At 56.5% G+C, this 16,854-nt stretch overlaps 1 protein-coding gene across 1 annotated transcript in view; it reads left to right on the top strand.

Annotated features, from left to right (window-relative positions):
* Nucleotides 1-1,755, top strand: part of Dpcr1 (diffuse panbronchiolitis critical region 1) — a 7,800-nt gene extending 6,045 nt beyond the window's left edge. The window contains exons 6-7 of the mRNA XM_023722407.1: nt 12-913; nt 1,343-1,755. Coding sequence (XP_023578175.1) covers nt 12-913; nt 1,343-1,492 — 1,052 coding nt within the window. The 3' untranslated portion in view covers nt 1,493-1,755. The remainder of the gene's footprint in view (nt 1-11; nt 914-1,342) is intronic.
* The last annotated feature ends 15,099 nt before the right edge of the window (nt 1,756-16,854 follow it).

Raw genomic sequence — 16,854 nt, 5'->3', positions numbered from 1 at the left:
AACACCTCCAGAGCATGGAGGACAGACCGTGGTGGCCCATGAGGTCACAGGAGCCCATACAACACCTCCAGAGCATGGAGGACAGACCGTGGTGGTCCATGAGGTCACAGGAGCCCACACAGAACCATCAGAGCATGGAGGACAGACTGTGGCGGCCCATGAGGTCACGGGAGCCCATTCAGAACCACCAGAACATGGAGGACAGACCATGGCAGCCCATGAGGTCACAGGAGCCCACACAACACCTCCAGAGCATGGAGGACCGACCACGGTCGTCCATGAGGTCACAGGAGCCCACACAGAACCACCAGAACGTGGAGGACAGACCACCCTGACCCAGGAGGGGACAGAGGAGACCACAGAAGCCCAGACAATGTCTCTGGATCATGGAGAAAAGACAACATCGGCCCACAAGAAGACAATATCAAAGTCCACAGAACGCCCAGAAGAGACAACATCAACCACAGAGAAAACCGCAAGCATTTCCAAAAATTCTGTAGAATACCCAAAGACGACCACACTGACCACTGAAACCACAAAAACCTTCATACAATCTATAAAAATACCAGAAAAAACAGCAGAAGCACCACTAACAGCAGAGACTACAAGACACACAGCCAAGGCCACAGCAGACAAATCAGTCCCTGTCACTTCTCCTCATGTAAAGAAAACCGGGGTCACCCACCTGGGGCCTCTTGGTTCTTTGCTACCCACTCCATCTGGAGCGCACCAGAGCCCCACCACATCAGGGGCCCCAGACAACAAGAGTCACCCACAGCAGACCGGCGGCCATTCCCAGACGGGCCCCCATGCTGCAGCCACGGGCACACAGGGCTCCTTCCCTGCGTGGGCCATAGTGGTTGTGGTCCTGCTGGCGGTGATTCTCCTGCTCCTGTTCATCGGTCTGATTTTGGTAAGGGACAGAGATGGGTGTGTGACACAGGTGCCGAGGAGGGAGTAGGACTCGAGCGAGGAAGCAGTGTGTATCGGAAAGAGTGGTGGAGGCAGCGCTTGGACTTGATGGGGACGGGGTGCAATGGGGGGAAGAGACAGCGAACAGAGAAAATGGGAGAGGGCGGCAGCCCAGACAAAGCACAGAGGAGAGAAAATTGGAGGCTGGGGATAAGCACTGCAGGCACAAGAAGGACAGGCGTAAGGGTGGGGACAGCATGGGCGGGACTGGGGACAGAGTGTGAAGCCGAGGGGGCTGGGCCTGGGGTTGGGCCCGGGACGGCGCTTGGGGTGGACTCTGGGGACAGAGAGCAGAGTGAGAGCAGGGCGCAGGTGGGGACAGCACGCGGCACGGCAGGTGGCTCATCCCTCTTTTCTTGTCCCCTTGCAGGTCTCCTGTCTGAGTGCAGCACGCCACCGCGCACTGGCCCGGAACACCGAGGACATCGACCTGCAGGACCAGGAGGGCCCTAACTCCTACCCAGTCTACCTGATGGAGCAGCAGAACTTGGGCAGGGGGCAGGTCCCTTTCCCACAGTGACCCTCATCAGGGCCCAGCCCCAGCCCCCTCAGCTTCTGCCACTTCCCGGGGAGACCCGTAATTCCTAGTTCCTGGGCTCCAGGAGGGCAGGGGACACTGACTGTACCAGCATAACTTCACTGTCAGCCTTGTTCTTAGTGGAGTGACAGAGGAGGATGAGCTGGTTATCAGGAATGCACGTTTGGAGGCAAAAGAAGAAACAAGGAACACGAACAAGTGCTCACGGTGAGGAACAAGCTACTTCGCGGACCAGTGGGCTGGAGACCAGGGCAGGTGCCGAGCGCCTCCTGACGCCCGCGCTGACCCGAGAGCGGGGGCCTGGGAAGCAGAGAGGGTGCCGAGAGGGCTCCCCGGTTCCTGGCTGATAGACAGCATTTGTGTGTGTCTTTTACATCTTAAGGCTCATCTCTGAGTTCCCAGAGCTCTTGCCCTTCCTTCCGTAGTGAAGCCAAGCCAGGCCACGCCAGGGTCTAAGCACACAAGAGCGTCAGCAGTATTTCTATGTTCTCTGGCGGCCATCCGTAGCTCCTCCTGCGGCCCCAAGCTTTGCAGAACGCCAGGGTGGGCTTCCTGCTGGCCTGGGTGGGCCGGGGGCCGCAGGCCTCCCCTGATGGCGACCCCCACGCCCGCCCGCTGGGTTTGCCTTCTTCCTGGGTGCCTCCTGCTGTCCCCCGCTCCTGCGCGAGCTCTATAGTTTGCTCACACGTGGTACCTGTCGCCTCCAACTGGGTAGCTGAAGGAGGCCGAGCAAAGCATTTCCTCCTTTCGGATTTTTTAAAAAAATAAAGTGCATCATATTTATAAAGTAAGGGCTCAGCAGCCCACAGTTTGGGACACATGACTGTCGTCCGACTCTGGCAGGGACCTGGAGGTGGAAGGGGCCCGGCCGGGGCCTCGAGCAGGGCTCAGCGGCTGAGTCTGGGTTCAGTGGGAGCCAGCCTCCACCAGCTCCGTCCTGCAGGCTTGTGTGTTGTTCAGCAGTGTTTTAAAGCACTCGCTACCTCTGCTGCAGAAGATGTAGTCCCCGCCCCCACAAGAACGCAGGAAAAATAAAATTAAGTAACCCACTACAGCAGTCGGGAGGCACTACACGGAGTGCAGCGGGCCCGGCACAAAGCCTGGTGACTTCGGCTTTCCATTGCCACGTTTCTGTGAGCACCCAGCCCTGCTCGGAAGCCACGGCATGCCCACGCAGCGATCCCAGTGGGCCCCCTGCCCACACCACGCAGCCTGGCTGTCTCTTAGGGTGACACCATCTTGGCCAGGAAGGGCCACACCCAGGCCTCCCAGCCCTCACTCCACCTGGAACCCAGTAGCAGTGCCGCTGGCCACTCTTGCTAGGTGGGTGTCCGCGTGCAGCGGCAGGGCACCTGTCCCTGTCTGCGCCTTCTGCTTGCTGGGGCTCCTGGGCTCTCTGGCCCTGACTGGGTTCCCTCAGGCCGAAGTCTCTCTTTGTCTCCTTCTGTCAGGGACAGAATCCACCTTGAAGAGGAGGTTCCAGGTACCAGCATGACCCCAAATGGAGCCCGACGGCCTGGGCACAGAAAACCTCTGGGTCTCAGGCCAGAGCTGAGGAGCTGCAGGCCTGGCCTTCTGGGCAGAGGGTGGCCTGGCGTGTAGCAGCCTGTCACACACCCCACGGTGGGCACTGCAGGACCCCTCACCCCAGCCTCTAGCCACTGAGTTTCCAGAGTCTGGATTTAATTTTTAAAATGAAAAGCCCAATCAACAGCCAATAACAGGGGCTGGAGAGATGGCTCAGTGGTCTAAAGCACCTACTTAGAACAAGCTCAGCAAAGCACAGGGACCGCGGTTCAATCCCCAGCACCACATGCCAGCCAGCCCCGCCCCCTGGTGGGCTGAGCTGGCCACACACACACACACACACACACACACACACACACACTAAATAAATGTAAAAAAACCAGCCAATAACAAAAGCCCAAAGCAGCCTCTGCCCCTAGAGTCCTAAATCCTAATCATCCAACTTCCCCTGTAGGCACCAAGATGGAGCCCCAGACAGATGCAGGGGCTGGGGAGCACCTTCCCACCTACAGGGACTCCTCTCTGCTAATTATCACTGGAAGGAGCGGGGCCCTCATTAGGGACAATTACTTCATGGGGGGGCCCTGCCTCCACACAGCCTTGGGGAGGTCACCGCCCAGTGGGGCCTGCAGGGAACATCACAGCGTGGACTCTGCAGCTCCCCCTTGTTGCCACCTGGAGGCTGGCTGGGTGTCCCTGAGGAGCCAGCAGTGCAGCAACTGCACCCCGGGGCTCCTGCTCCACTGAAGCCAGGGCTTCGCCCAGCTCTACCCCGATCCGTCAGAGCCTGTTGTGCCGTCCTGTAGTTGTTGAGTGGCAGGGTCAACCCCACCCCGCCCGTGCCCTGTGCTGAGCTGTTGTCCTTCCCACAGCTCTGCTGCCTGCTGCTCCTCAGGCGTGCAGGCTCCAAGCCAGGATGAGGCATGGCTCCAGTGGCCAAGAGGCTGGGGACCCCGAGGAGCAGGGACTCTTCTCCCTGAGTCCAGGCTGCCTTTTTCAGCTCCTTGAACTCCAGTCTTGCTCTTCTGGCCACAGCCAGTGGTGTCCCTGCCAGTGTGGTCAGCTGCTGAGATGTAAGAAGTGGCCAGACCCCTGGAGATGAGTGAATGACCGCAGTAAGACTGAGACCCAGCAATCAGGAGCCAGCCCCTCCATTTCTCCCCTCTGCTCCTGTAGACGCCTTGTCGAGAAGCGTGGTACTCCCAGAGGACACCGGTCTTGCTCTTTGTCCTCCCAAGTGTTGTCAGGGTGATGGCCGCAGACACACAAGGGACCAGACACTGTGGCCCAAGGGCACGATTAGAGCCACAGGGAAGGCCAAGCAGACAGCCTCAGGAGCCTCCTGGGGACCCCAGGAGCCCAGCTTGCTCAGGGGCCCTGAAACCCAGGCCCTGCCGGGAAGTCTCGTTTCCCACCCCCAGCGGCAAAAGGGAACCAGCAAGCAGCCACACTTTCTCTTCCGTAGAATCCCCCGGCTGTAAGCGCTGCTTGGTGAAGGTTTGCCTTGGATTTGAAAATAAAATCTTAGTTTCAACAGCTTCCTTAGTTCCATGTTGGAACTCGGCTCCCAGCCTGAGGCCAGGCAAACGGAAAGGATCCCTTCAGAAAGGCCGCCTGGGTTCCAGTCCCAATCCTAACCCCCAGTGGAGCCCGCGTGGAGGGAGCCCCCAGCCGGGAGCTGGAGCTGGGAGTGGGATTAACCTGCCGAGAGGTAAAGGTTGAACTCCTGGCTAACTGCTCTCGCCACCCCTTCAGGGTGTGAACTTTCCCGTAAAGCCGTAAGCCACGTCCCACACTCCGTGAAGAGGGAGAGCTGTGAGTTGGCATGGGAAGTGGACAGTGTGGGCCACAAGGACAGGTGAAAGTGCCAGCGGGGTGGGGACTTCCTGCTCTCTGTCCTGGGCCTGCCCTCCGCTTGTCCCCAGGGTCTCCCAGGGTCTGTTGGGCACACCTCTTCTGGCTCCTCACCTCTCTGTGAGGCAGGTATCTGTCGTGTGTGGCCTCGGGTGCCCTGCAGAGATGACCAGCAGCTTGTCCTAGCCTGTTCTTGCTCTGAAGTTGGCCTTTAGTGCCCGTGTTGTTTTGATAGCATCTGGGAGGCCATATCCTCTCCGGCCAATTTTCTGAGGCTCTGTCCTGCGCTGGATTTGAGGAAAACTGGGGAACACAGAAACTCCAGGTCTGGCGTGAGGAGCCTGAGTCCCCAGAGAAAAGTACCCAAGAGGGCACTGCGTGTAAAATGTGCCAGCCTCATTTCCTGACTCATTTTCCACTGCCACATCTATAAATTTATAAAACATGCCTGTTTACCTGAAATAATTTCTTACTGTGCTCACCTTCAAGTTGACACATAAGGCTTCCAGGAAGGGAGGATGCGGCGCAAGGTGGCTGCTGTTGGAAGGAGGCCCCTCCCTTGGGAACTTCAGGAATCCGCCGGCGCCCTCTCCCTCCCTGGGCGTCTGCAGCCCGCTGGGTCCTGCTTCTGGCTCACTAGGTCTCATCCTTTGCAGAACTAAAGGCTGCTCTCAGGTTGTCCATTTCTGTCTTTTCTGTAAAGCCATTGTGCAGTGGATCAGCCTCCAGTACTCTCCTTACCCAGGCTTTTGCATTAGATCTCCACACGCCGCTTAGGCTATTCTTCACGACTTTGTGTTTTCTGAACACCAGGGTTCTCAGAGATAAACCAAGAGAGAATTTATCTCGAGATCACCACTTCCACTGGCTTACAGCAGCAAGGCTCGCTTTCCTTCACGGCCTGTGGCCTGGCGCCTGCTTCTTTTCCTGGGTGATGTATGCTGTCCTGGGCACTTCCTTCCAGAAAGGCCAATGTCCTCACAGCGGCAAACTTAATGAGAGCAACAGCCGCGTGTGTCACTGGTTCAAAGTGGTGATGTAACTTTCAGCAGCCCTGTTATCAGCGCGGGCTGCATTGCCCAGCCAGTTAGTCACAGCCCCAGTTTCACTTTAAATTGTGAAACCACCCCTTGTGGGCACAAAACCTTTCACCTTTATCACTGATGGATTCTCCTTTTTGAGCGCTGCATTTACAGCTTGTGGTAGTCGATACATTGCCTCACCCTGACATGTCCCGAAGCTCAGCTGGTCCGCTCCTCTATTCCACACACTGGGCATGGGGGTCCCTGCCCTAGGGCGGGGACGACACACCCAGAGTGACTCAGCACAAAAAGGACTTACAAAGAAGGTGAGGGAGGCTTCTGTGCACCCCGCCCCTGCCCCAGCTTCCTTGCAGAAGTCCTGGTCCTCACCCCCACTTTGCCGCTGTGCCACTTGGGAGGAGCTTGGTCTTCGCGGTCCAGCTCTTTCCTGCGCTCCCCCGCGCAGCGCGCTGGCTTCCGCTGTAGCACCGGCACGCATGCTCAGAAACCTTACCTTGCCCCATTCGGAAGGATGAGGCCATAACCCGGGTTCCATTTGAAAAACACTGCCTCGGCCTTGCACACACAGGAAAGGGCTCCACCACCAAGCTACAAGCCAGGCCCATCTCCTCCCCCTCGCCCTTCTCCTCCTCCTAAGCAGCCGGGGTCCCGGGTGTGCCCACCACCACCCTGGCTTTTCTTCTAATTTAAAAATGTATTTTGTGATTTGGGCCGTATGTATTCCCATAGGTGGCCTACAGATTTTTTTTAAGGATGAGCCAGACTAAATACACAATAAATGAAGATTTCACCCACCAGAAGCAAGCAAATGGCTTGCGATTCTTATTTCAACTCTGATCCCTCATACTGGGAAGAGACAGTGCAACTCACCAGCCTCGATAATCCTCTAAATGTTTAAGGTGGAAATGGAGTAATAGTAACCCGCACTTTTCACTGATTGTCTGCTGGCCGCAAAGTTCAAAAGCCTGGAGTCTGCCCCGCCCGCCCCGCCCCGCTGGAGCAGCCTCCGGCGCGCAGCTCCATCTCTAGCCCTGAGAACGGAATCGGGATGGAGAACACCACCCTGCGCTGAACACCCAGAGGTGAGTGGCTCTTTTTTTTTTTTTTTTTCTTTTTTAATTTCTCCACCGCCTTTCTGTTCCGCCGATCCGCGGCCTAACGGCGTGGTTCCGAAGCCGCACTTCCACAGGGACTGGCGGCGGCGTGTGGCTCCGGGTCCCACCAGCCCGCTGGGGAGATCGCAGCGCAAGGCCCGGCGGGCAGAGGCGCGCCACATCGCCCCGCGTCCGGACCCACCCGGCCCACCGTGCGCTGCCCCTCGGTGGGGCGACACCACTCCAAGGGCCGAGCCCCTGCAGGCCAACGTGCAGCGGCTGCCAGAGCACGCTCCAAGCTCCTCCTCCTCCCCCGGGAGCCATCGGCCCCCCAGAGGGAGACAGCTCCGCCGCCGCCGAAGAACTCAGGTTGGCCGCCCGGCCGGCCGACAGGACCTGTGGTGCCCATCAGGAGCGTCTACAGGAAGGAGAAGCCAGGGTCCCCGCAGAGGAGGAAAGAGCTTCAAGGCGCCGCTGGTCTGCGCCAACGCCAGCACTTTGGCATCCGGGCGAAGAGAGCCAAGGAAGCCGCAGAGCAGGGTGTTGAGAAGAGAAACAAAACACTGCTGGGATATTGTAATAAATGCTCAGAAAAGTTAAAATAAATAAATAAATAAATTTCTCCACGGAAACCGCCTTCCTGGGTATTGTAACTGCACGTTCTCTGTATGATGCCGCGATTCTTGCTGCGTGCCCAGGTGAGGACGCTTGCTGCCCGCCCTGAAGACGGCTGCACCCACATCAGCCTGCTCACGGGCTTCTTTCCTCCCCCCCCAACCCCACCCCCATTCCCCTCCCCAGTGAGTGCTTACTGGGTACCCAGCATCTAGCAGGTGGCTTTAAGTGGGCTGTCATTCAATGACCCCAACAGTTCTTCGGGAACTTCTAACAAATATTTCTGGACAAATCCTGAAAGTGCTTGCTAACTGCGTGGTGCAGTCCGATGGATAGTAACGTCTAGCTCGCCAGTCCAGAGAAGGCAGAGGCTCGACTGAAGGCGAGCTCCGGCCGGCTCTTGTAAGGAGACTGCCAGGCCTGGTGGCCTTGAGCTCACCTCCCAGCGCCGGGCTCTCGGCGTGCAGGGGGCAAAGAGCCTGCAGGAAGACCCTGAGCACGCCTGAGACTGAAGGCGGTGGACCTTCAGGGTGTGGGTGAACTGGGGCGCCACCCTGCCGCCGGGCACGCGGAGGACCAGAGGGAAGCGCTTTGCCCCTAGACATGGCCGTGGGCGAAGAGGTAGCTGTTACACGGATTCTTCATTTGGGCTCGTAGCTCCAAACCGCACAAACTGAGTTGTTACCATTTGAACACAAGACTCAGATTAAAGCTTCACCCCCGAGCAACAGGGTTAGGAGAAGGCTTAATGGGCGTGTAGATTGCGGGGCTTCAGCCTTGTCAGTGCACAAACGCTGCCCTGAGGGGTGAGGGGGCGAAGGGGGTTGCTCTTCCGCCGCAAGAAGAACACTGTTCCCTGTTTGGCGCCAGGTTCAAGGCAGCATTTTGAAAACAGAGACCCGGCCTTGCCAGACGAGAGGGCTGCCCGCAGCTCCTCGGCTTCCCAGCCCAGGACTCAGCTTCTCCGCCTCACGGCCCGGCGGAGGTGTTCTCTCGCGGCAGCACAAAACCGACCGTGGCGGGCACAGATCCGAAAACCATCTGGGGCCTTCTCAGCCCTCCTCGATCACCCCTACTTCCAAATGTTCCGTGACAAGTGAGGAGAAACTACTGGGACAGCGCTACAATGAAAATCCATAGACTGGATTTTGTGCTTGTGTTTCCCTTTTTGCTTTGTATGCGCTGAATACCATGCTTGCGCCCCGAAACCACTGCCCCCTCAGAACATTCCAGTGAGAACTCAATGTCTGCGGTAAAGGATGAGCTGTCCTAGCTGAAAAAATCCTGAAACAGGAGAGGTTGAGTTAAATTCTTCAAAGAATCAGCAAGTTGGCAGCAAAATAAGGAGTGCTAAAGTTGTATCAGATGGCGCGGCTGCGGCGGGGACACCCCACCCCCCAAGCTAGGGGCAGCCAGCCAGCAATGAAACAAACAAACAGAAACAGAAGCGAAAGCAACAGCAAGGCAGGGTCAGAACCACAGGACCGGGCTTTGGAACTGCTGAGTGCAAAATGTCAAGTGAGCGTGAAGGCGCACCACGCCTTGAGGCTGGCTGCTGACACCCATCTTGACCAACAGGATGCTGAAGTTTTAATTAGCTCACGTCCAACCTGCAAGAGATTTTACTTCCCAGACGCCTCTGCAGCTTCTTGTACCACGGTGACTACCTTTGGCTAATGCTGCGTAAGCCAACAACAACAATCTCTCATGCAGTTTTTTTTTTTTTTTTTTTTTTTTTTTTTTGCGGAACCGGGGATTGAACTCAGATCCTTGCGTTTGCCAGTCAAGTGCTTATCCTACTGAGCCATCTCCCCGGCCCTCTCACGAAGTTTTTTTTTTAAAAAAAAAAGAATTAAAATGCTTGGTGACATTAGGGTACCAGCTTAGAGATGAATTATGAGAATTAAAGTGTTCCAAGGCCCTTGTGTTGTCTTGGAGAAGAACACGGATATGAATTACATTTAGACTCTGTTAGCATTTTATAATGTTCAGGTGGGCTCTGGAAGGTAGTGTCGGTACTTGAATCCAGGACCTCTTACTCCAAATAATTCTAGAGGCTGGGGAAGGGGAGTCCCTGTTTCAGATTTCTGTTGGCTCTTCAGCTGCAGAATCGGTCTCCCTGGGCCCAGGACCTGATCTGTCACTGGCTGCGCCTAAGAGCGCCATCACAACCACCAGGCTGACCCAGTTCAGAGTCTCTCCCAACACCTACCTGCCCCCTTCTCGGTCTCATCCATTCTGAGTTCCTTACGATGCCCTTCCCTTGAGCTCTGGCGCCTTCTGCTCGCCAGGGTCCACTCATCATCACACTTGTTCAGCCGGCTTGGTGACTTTGCTGCTGCCACGTCCAAGGGTCTGGATGAATCTTGAAGCTGCCAGAGGACTCAGGCTCGGTCTCCCCCCGACGCCCATTAGGTTGAAATCACCCAGAAGGCATGCCTGTGCCTCTCCCTGTGTGTGATGACCAGGGACTCTGGAGGATGCTGGGGTGGAGAGGAGAAAAGAGGCGGGCTCTGTGGCCGAGGGTCAGGAGGGTGTTGTCGTGTGCTGCCTCACTTACTGTCGGCCTGACAGGTGATCTATTCCTGCAGATTCAGCCCCTCCCTGGGCCTCAGGCTGCGTGTGATTTGGACGGTGCCTGATCCCGGAGGTTCACGCACTAAGGCCTGGTCTCCAGTGCCTCAGGTTGAGAGGTGGCGGGAGCCTCACGGTGGGGCCCAGAGAGGTGATGAGGTCTCTGACGAAATGACTTAATGCTTTTCTTGTTCAGGAGAGGGGAGGTTGCTGTAGGAGAACCGGGCGTCTCCCCCAGTCTCTCTGCATATCTCACCGCGAGATTTCCTCTCAGGGGTGCCTGCGAGGGTGTCACCAGCCGTGTTGTGCTGGGGCCAGGAGGGTCCCACCAGAGCTGAGCAGGCAGGAATGCTCAGCAGCACTTTCTCAGCCTCCAAAACTGTGAGCTAAGAGCTAAATCAACCTTTTTTTCTGTATAAAGTATTAGGCCTTGGATATTTTGTAATAGCAACCCAAACTAGAGTAAAAGAGACCCCCTAAGGAGCCCCCCAGTAATAGCCCCAAAAGAGAGACCCCAAAAAGATCCTGTTGAGTGCCTGTCGCAAACTCAGCAACTGTGTTTTTCTCGTACCCTGGAAGCCGGGGGTCCTGGCTCTGGATCTTATTGGAGTCTCACCCTTTCATGAGTTTCGGAGACAAGGGTGCTGCTTCCCAGCCAAGTCCATCAGGAGGGGGCTCCTCCATGCCCAGCCGGCCCACCTGACTTTGTGACCCTGACCAAAAGTCTTAAGCGCCACCAGGTTTCCTGAACCTGGCAGGGTGGGTCCCCTCTGTCCTGGCAGCCCGGATCAGCTCGCTTCCTGCCCTAATGCAGCCGAGTGACCTGCCTGTTGCGATCATGTCAGCCTGGCTCGCACTTTCCTGTCCATAGAGCTGTCACCTGGCTCACGCCTTCCCCTCCATCCAGCCGCGCTCCTTCCCTGCTCGGCCCTGCCTCTACCTGCCAGGCCCAGCGGCCAGCGGACCAGCCCTGCGGAGGCTATAAGGAGCCCTGCAGCTCTTGCCCAGCGCAGAGCAGGAGAGGAGCGCAGGCAGGCAGCCCCTCCCGAGCTCCGGCGCCTTCCAAGTGGTGAGCTCAGCAGACCCAAAGGCCTGAAACTGGCGTCTCGCCCTCTGCTGCTTCCGCGGAAACCTCGAGCTTCGGGCTCCAGGTCTAGGTCACATCCGAGATCGGAGCATCTTCTTTCCAGCCGCAAGGAGATACACAAAGATGCCGAGACAGGACACTCTCCTTACATCCTGGCTACTGCTGCACCTGCTGCTTGTGGAAAACGGTGAGGGATGCCACTTAGAAGTGGGCGAGGAGTTGGGGGAGAGGGGCTCGCTACTGGGATCAGCTCAGTTCCCCACAGAGTGAGAGTCCCCCGTTTACTGTAATCACCTCTGCAGATGACGTCTTGCCCCGGGTGGTGGTCAGGGGCTGAGCTGCTGCCCTGTGCCTCGGGTCACACATTCGGGAAGTGGCTAAGCTGCACCATACGGTGGGGGACCAGGCAGGAAGAACAACAGAGCTGGCTGCTCTTAAAATACATGCTTCCCTTGCTACAAACTCAATTTGATTCCACATCAGCCTCGGACTGGAGGAGAGACTCTAAGAATCAAAACAAAGTCGGTCTCTGCCCACTAAGCCCGCTGCCCGGCAGGTGGGAAGCACGGGTGAGAGGGGTCATCAGAGAGAACAGCAGAAGGTCTCCTACTGTTTGGGTTTTGTTGTTGGGTTTTTTTTTTGTTTGTTTGTTTATGTATTTTAGGGAAGGGTCTACAGGGTGTTCAGGGTCTCACTACTAGATTTGACTCAGTGATCCGCCTGTTTACAGCCTCCCAAGAGCTGAGATTACAGGTTGCGCCACCACGCCCAGTCTCAATTGCCATCTCAGTGTGCCCCCGGGGCAGGGCTGGCAGGGCAGGTCCAGGGATCGAACCCGGGCTAATCCACTGAGCTACTTGGCCGACCCACTGAATCTTCTCTAGCAGAATACAAAGTGAGCTTGTCCAGCAGCCACACTGGGCCACAGCCCAGCATGTGGAGGAGGCGGCAAGGTGACTTTCCTTGGTACCTAAAGTACAGATGCAGCCGCCTGGGTTCAGTTCCTGCTCCACTGCCCACTGACTGTGAAAGTCTAGACAGCCATCAGCTTCTTTAGTCCTCAGTGTCCTTATCTTAGCTGGTGACAATGACAGTGTGCGTGTAAAAGGGCGTAGAGAGCATGAAGTAGAACGCCCACGTGATGAATGTAACCCAGCATGGGTAGAAGGTGTAGATGCTCAGTAAGTGCTTGTTATTCTTTATGACCGTCTTCAGGAATAACCTCCAGTGACACTAGCACGTCTGCCGGGGGATCCAGTACACACTCCGCTGTAAGCAGCGTGAGCTCTGGGACCACCACGGTTGCCAACACTGGAGCCAGCTGGGCCTCCAGCGGGGCCCGCACAGCCTCCCGTGCTGTGTCCACTGTGACTGCTGGTGGAACCAGCAGAGTCGTCAGCAGTGGATCCAGCGTGACCTCCAACTCGGCCTCCAGGGCAGCCTCAAGTGGGACTAGCGCAGTGGTCAACACTGCGCCCAGCGGGACCTCGGGTGCGACTGTCACAAGCTCCAGCTCTGGACGCGGCGAGACCCCCGCTGGCGCTGGCACGCCCGCTTCGCCCGGAGCTCACGCAACCTCTGGCAGGACCAGCGTGAGCGAGGCCGCTCCGGCAGGCGGGCGGCAGCCCGGCGGGTCCCTGAAGCCGTGGGAGATCGTCCTCCTCACCCTGGCCTCGCTGGTGGCGGCTGGGGGGCTCTTCGCGGGGCTCTTCTTCTGCGCGGTGAGTGAATACTAGGAAGGCCCGGGAAGGAGCAGCAGGAGGTAACCAGGGCGGGGAGGAGGAGACCAGAGGCGGTTACAAACAGAACCTGCAAGTTGTGACCCGCCACACCAGTGCTGGGGAAGAGGAATGGAGGCTCGAAGGTGGAGGCGAGGGAGACGTCGGGCAGGGAAGGGAAGTCGGAAACGTTGACTTTTCTTTTTCCAGAGAAGTTGCCTGCCTGTGAGAAACACCTCTGACACAGCTCGGTACCGCCCCCATGGCACCTGCGTTGGCCCAGGCCCCCCAGGGACTCGCAGCACCCCCCGTAGGCCCAGAGGGTTCTGGGAGAGCCCCGCAAACTCGGGGGCAGTGGAGGTGCGCAGGCCCTCAAGCGGCCCTTGAAGCTGGAGTGCCTCGTCCTTGGGCAGGAAGCCGGCGGGGACCAGGGACCAAGTGGCCTCTTGTGCCTCTCCGCTTCGTGTGGGTCTCTGATGACCTGGAGGAAGGCGCTTCTTGCCCTGCTAGGCCTTCAGCAACAGAAAAGAGGGCAACATGTTGGTCATTTACCTGAGAAATAAATACACCCAACACGTCTGACAGGGCGCCTGTGTGTGCGCCTGAGTGGGGGTCAGGAGCTGCTGAGGTGTTTTCGCTTGTATGAGAGAACTTCCCTGCTGGCATTCAAAATCTCCACAGTAAAGTCCAGAGACCTTATTACAACTTTGTGTCTTTATTTCCTAGTCCTCTTGCCCCGAGCGGGGCCACAGCGCCCCAAGCTCACGCAGGTTGACGGGAACGCTGATGGGAAGGGAGGAGACAGCAAGGCGGGTGCCAGCATCGGTGCACAGGCTGGCTCCTGTCACACAACCCAGAGTGGGACAACGTGGAGAAGTGTCATTACGTGAGCTGGGGTAGGGCACAAGGGCACTCAAAGTCGCGGTGCCCTGGGGCTTACAGGGGCTCCAGGCCGGGGCCTTGTCAGCGTGACGTGCAGCTGGCGCTGTCTCCTGAGAAGCAGAGAAAGTGCTCCATGTGCTCCTAAGGAAAAGTTTCCAGCCTGCTAAGAGCCAGTCTTTCAAAAGGTTCTTGGCAGACACCTGAGGGGAGACGAGGTTCTCAGGAATCCCCTCCTGGAAATGCCAATGTCCATCTCCCAGGCCAAGGGCAGAAGATGGCCTGCACCCCTGGGGTCCTGGATGACAGAGGACACTGCTTTGGCAGCTGGCCTCTCTGAATCCATGGAAGATCGACTCCCCCCCAGGCAGAGCCCTCAGAGGAGAGCTGAGTGTGTTGGTGGGTTCACCCCAACTCACGGCAGTGGAAATCGCTCCACTTCCCCCTAGGCAAAGCCAGCAAGCCACACGGGGCATCTAGCAGTGAGACTTTGCTGAGCCATACTCAGGCACCACCGCCACCACCACCACCGCCATCTCACCAAGCAACCCAGCAGCCCGAGGGGGTGCCAAGCTGAGCTCCCCAAAAGGTGCCTCGCCTCCCACTGGTAGGAAATGTGAAATATGGAAGTAAGGTCAGGCAAGGGAATCCAGGGGGATCACTAAAAATGTAAAACAGGAACCTCCAAGGTTACAAGTTTTAATAAACAAATTGCAAAATGCTGGCCACTGTTGAGAACAATATTAACACCTAAGGTGGAAGAGCGCGTGGGAAAAATAACTCAATGCAACAAGACAGGGTGAAAACCACCTGGAAAATAGGGGACAAGAGGAAGACGCATCCAGGAGGGCCAGCTTACAGTAATGAGGTGTGGAATCTGAGGGGGAAAAAGAGGTGCAGTACAATAAAAAGAACGAGGACAAAGATTCACCAAATACAACTGGAAGTATACTAAAAACCACTGATTGATACTCAGACAGGTGAACATATGCATATATTCTATCTTAAGGAACCTGATAAGACATTATATAAGACATTATATAAGTAAGCACTTGGGCCTCCAAATATAAGCAACAGATGGCTGGAAGGAAGGGCACCTCGAGACGGAGGAGGCTGGCGAGGGAGGCGTCCGGGTGAAAGCCTCCCTGCACGGCTTATTCCCGTGATCGTGCTGTGACCCCGTCACTCCCAGCAGCTCGGGTGCACAGGGTTAGAGGCAGCCAGGCCCCCAGACCTCACCTTCGCCTTCATCCTGACGGCGCCACCGCCACCAGGCACTGAGAACAGAAGTCCAGGAAACTGGCTGCTGGAGGGCTGGCCGGCCGGACCTCGGCGCCTTTGGCTCTGTGACCCACATTCTCAGAGGTCCGCAGAGGCTTTCTAGAGCTTTATGCAGCTGTGGGTTGCTTTCTGGGTATCATGTCCCAGATCTTCAACTTCTCTGTATATTCTTTTGCTTAAAAGTGGTCTCAGGGGACCTCAGAGGTCAGCGCCTCAGGCCAGCCGTACTGTTACAACTCCCTTCACATCCATCCGCTATTTTTAATGGTGCAAGGTCAAGCTACTACAAGCCCAGCCTCTGATGTTTTCTTACTAATGTCTGTCTCATTAAATGTCTCTGATCTACAGAAAAGTATCCAAGTATCAGTAGAGATTGGTCTCTAAAGCCTCCTCTAACTCAGGCATCATATGCCCAGAGGAGAGCTCTTTAAAACCTTTTTATGGCCAGGCATGGTGGTGAACGCCTGTAATCCCAGCACTCGGGAGGCTGAGGCAGGAGGATTGTTGCGAGTCCCAGACCAGCCTGGGCTCCAAAGCGAGCTCAAGGCCAGCCTGAACTGCAGAGTGAGACCCTGACTCAAGCAAGAAGAAAAGAAAAACTTTTTATTAGCACATACCAGTTACAGATTGCGGTGTTTCACTGTGACATTCATGTACCACACTCTGACCACATCCACCTATCACGCCCCTCGGGCCGCTTTCCCTTTCCAAGGTTTTCTGTCTACTCCGCGTCCCCTTTCCTAAGTCTGTCCACTCCACATCCTCTTTCCTCACCCAGATCCACGTGTGAGGATCCGTATGCGGCCGCTCCGCCGCTGGCCGGCCTCGCTGTTCCACTCAGTGTAGCGACGTCCGGCTCCATCCGTTGCCTGCAGACAGCATGATTTCCTTGTTCCTTTTGGCAAGCGTATCTTCATTCCTCCACTGATGGGGACTAGGCTGACTCCATGGCCTCGCTGTTGCGAATCGCGCACGGTAAACACAGGCGTGCGGGTGTCTCTGTGGCGCGCTGACTCGGTTCCTCTGGGGACGTGAGGGGTGTGAGGGCTGGATCCTGCTCGGGTCTGTCTTTGACGAGCCTCCCTAGTGGCTGTGCCAGTTCACATTTCCACCAGCCGTGTCCCTGTATCCTCACCGATTCTTACGGGGTTTTCTGTCCTCAAGGACGCTGCTTTGACTGGAGTGAGACGGAGTCTCCGTGTAGTTTTGAATTGTGTTTCTTGGATAGCTAAAAATGGTAAACATTCTTACATATGACTCTTGGCTCTTTACGCTTATTTTGAGAAGTGCACTTCATTTGCTCATGTGGTTGGGCTGTTTGTTGTTTTGGTGTTATGATTTCTTGGGCCGGGCAGATGGCTCAGTGGAATAAGCGCTTCCCTGGCAAGCAGAAGGGCCTGAGTTCAATCCCTGGTTCCATTAAAAAAAAAAAAAAAAAAAGATTTCTTAAAATTCTTCACAGGTTTTAGATTTTAATCCTCTGTCAGAAGCATAGCAGGCAGAGGTCTCCTCCTGTTCTCTGGGCTGTCCCTTCATTCTTTCTGTTTCCTTGATGCACGGAAGCTTTTTAATTTGACTCAATCCCAGTTGGTGATTCTTGCTGTTATTCTTGAGCTGCTGCATCCCACCCGGGAGGTCACCGCATCCCACGCGGGAGGTCACCGCATCCCAC

This window comes from Octodon degus, unplaced genomic scaffold, assembly GCF_000260255.1.
Source record: "Octodon degus isolate 3935 unplaced genomic scaffold, OctDeg1.0 scaffold00005, whole genome shotgun sequence".
NCBI classification, from domain to species: Eukaryota; Metazoa; Chordata; class Mammalia; order Rodentia; family Octodontidae; genus Octodon; species Octodon degus.
This window is presented reverse-complemented; position numbering and strand designations above follow the sequence as displayed.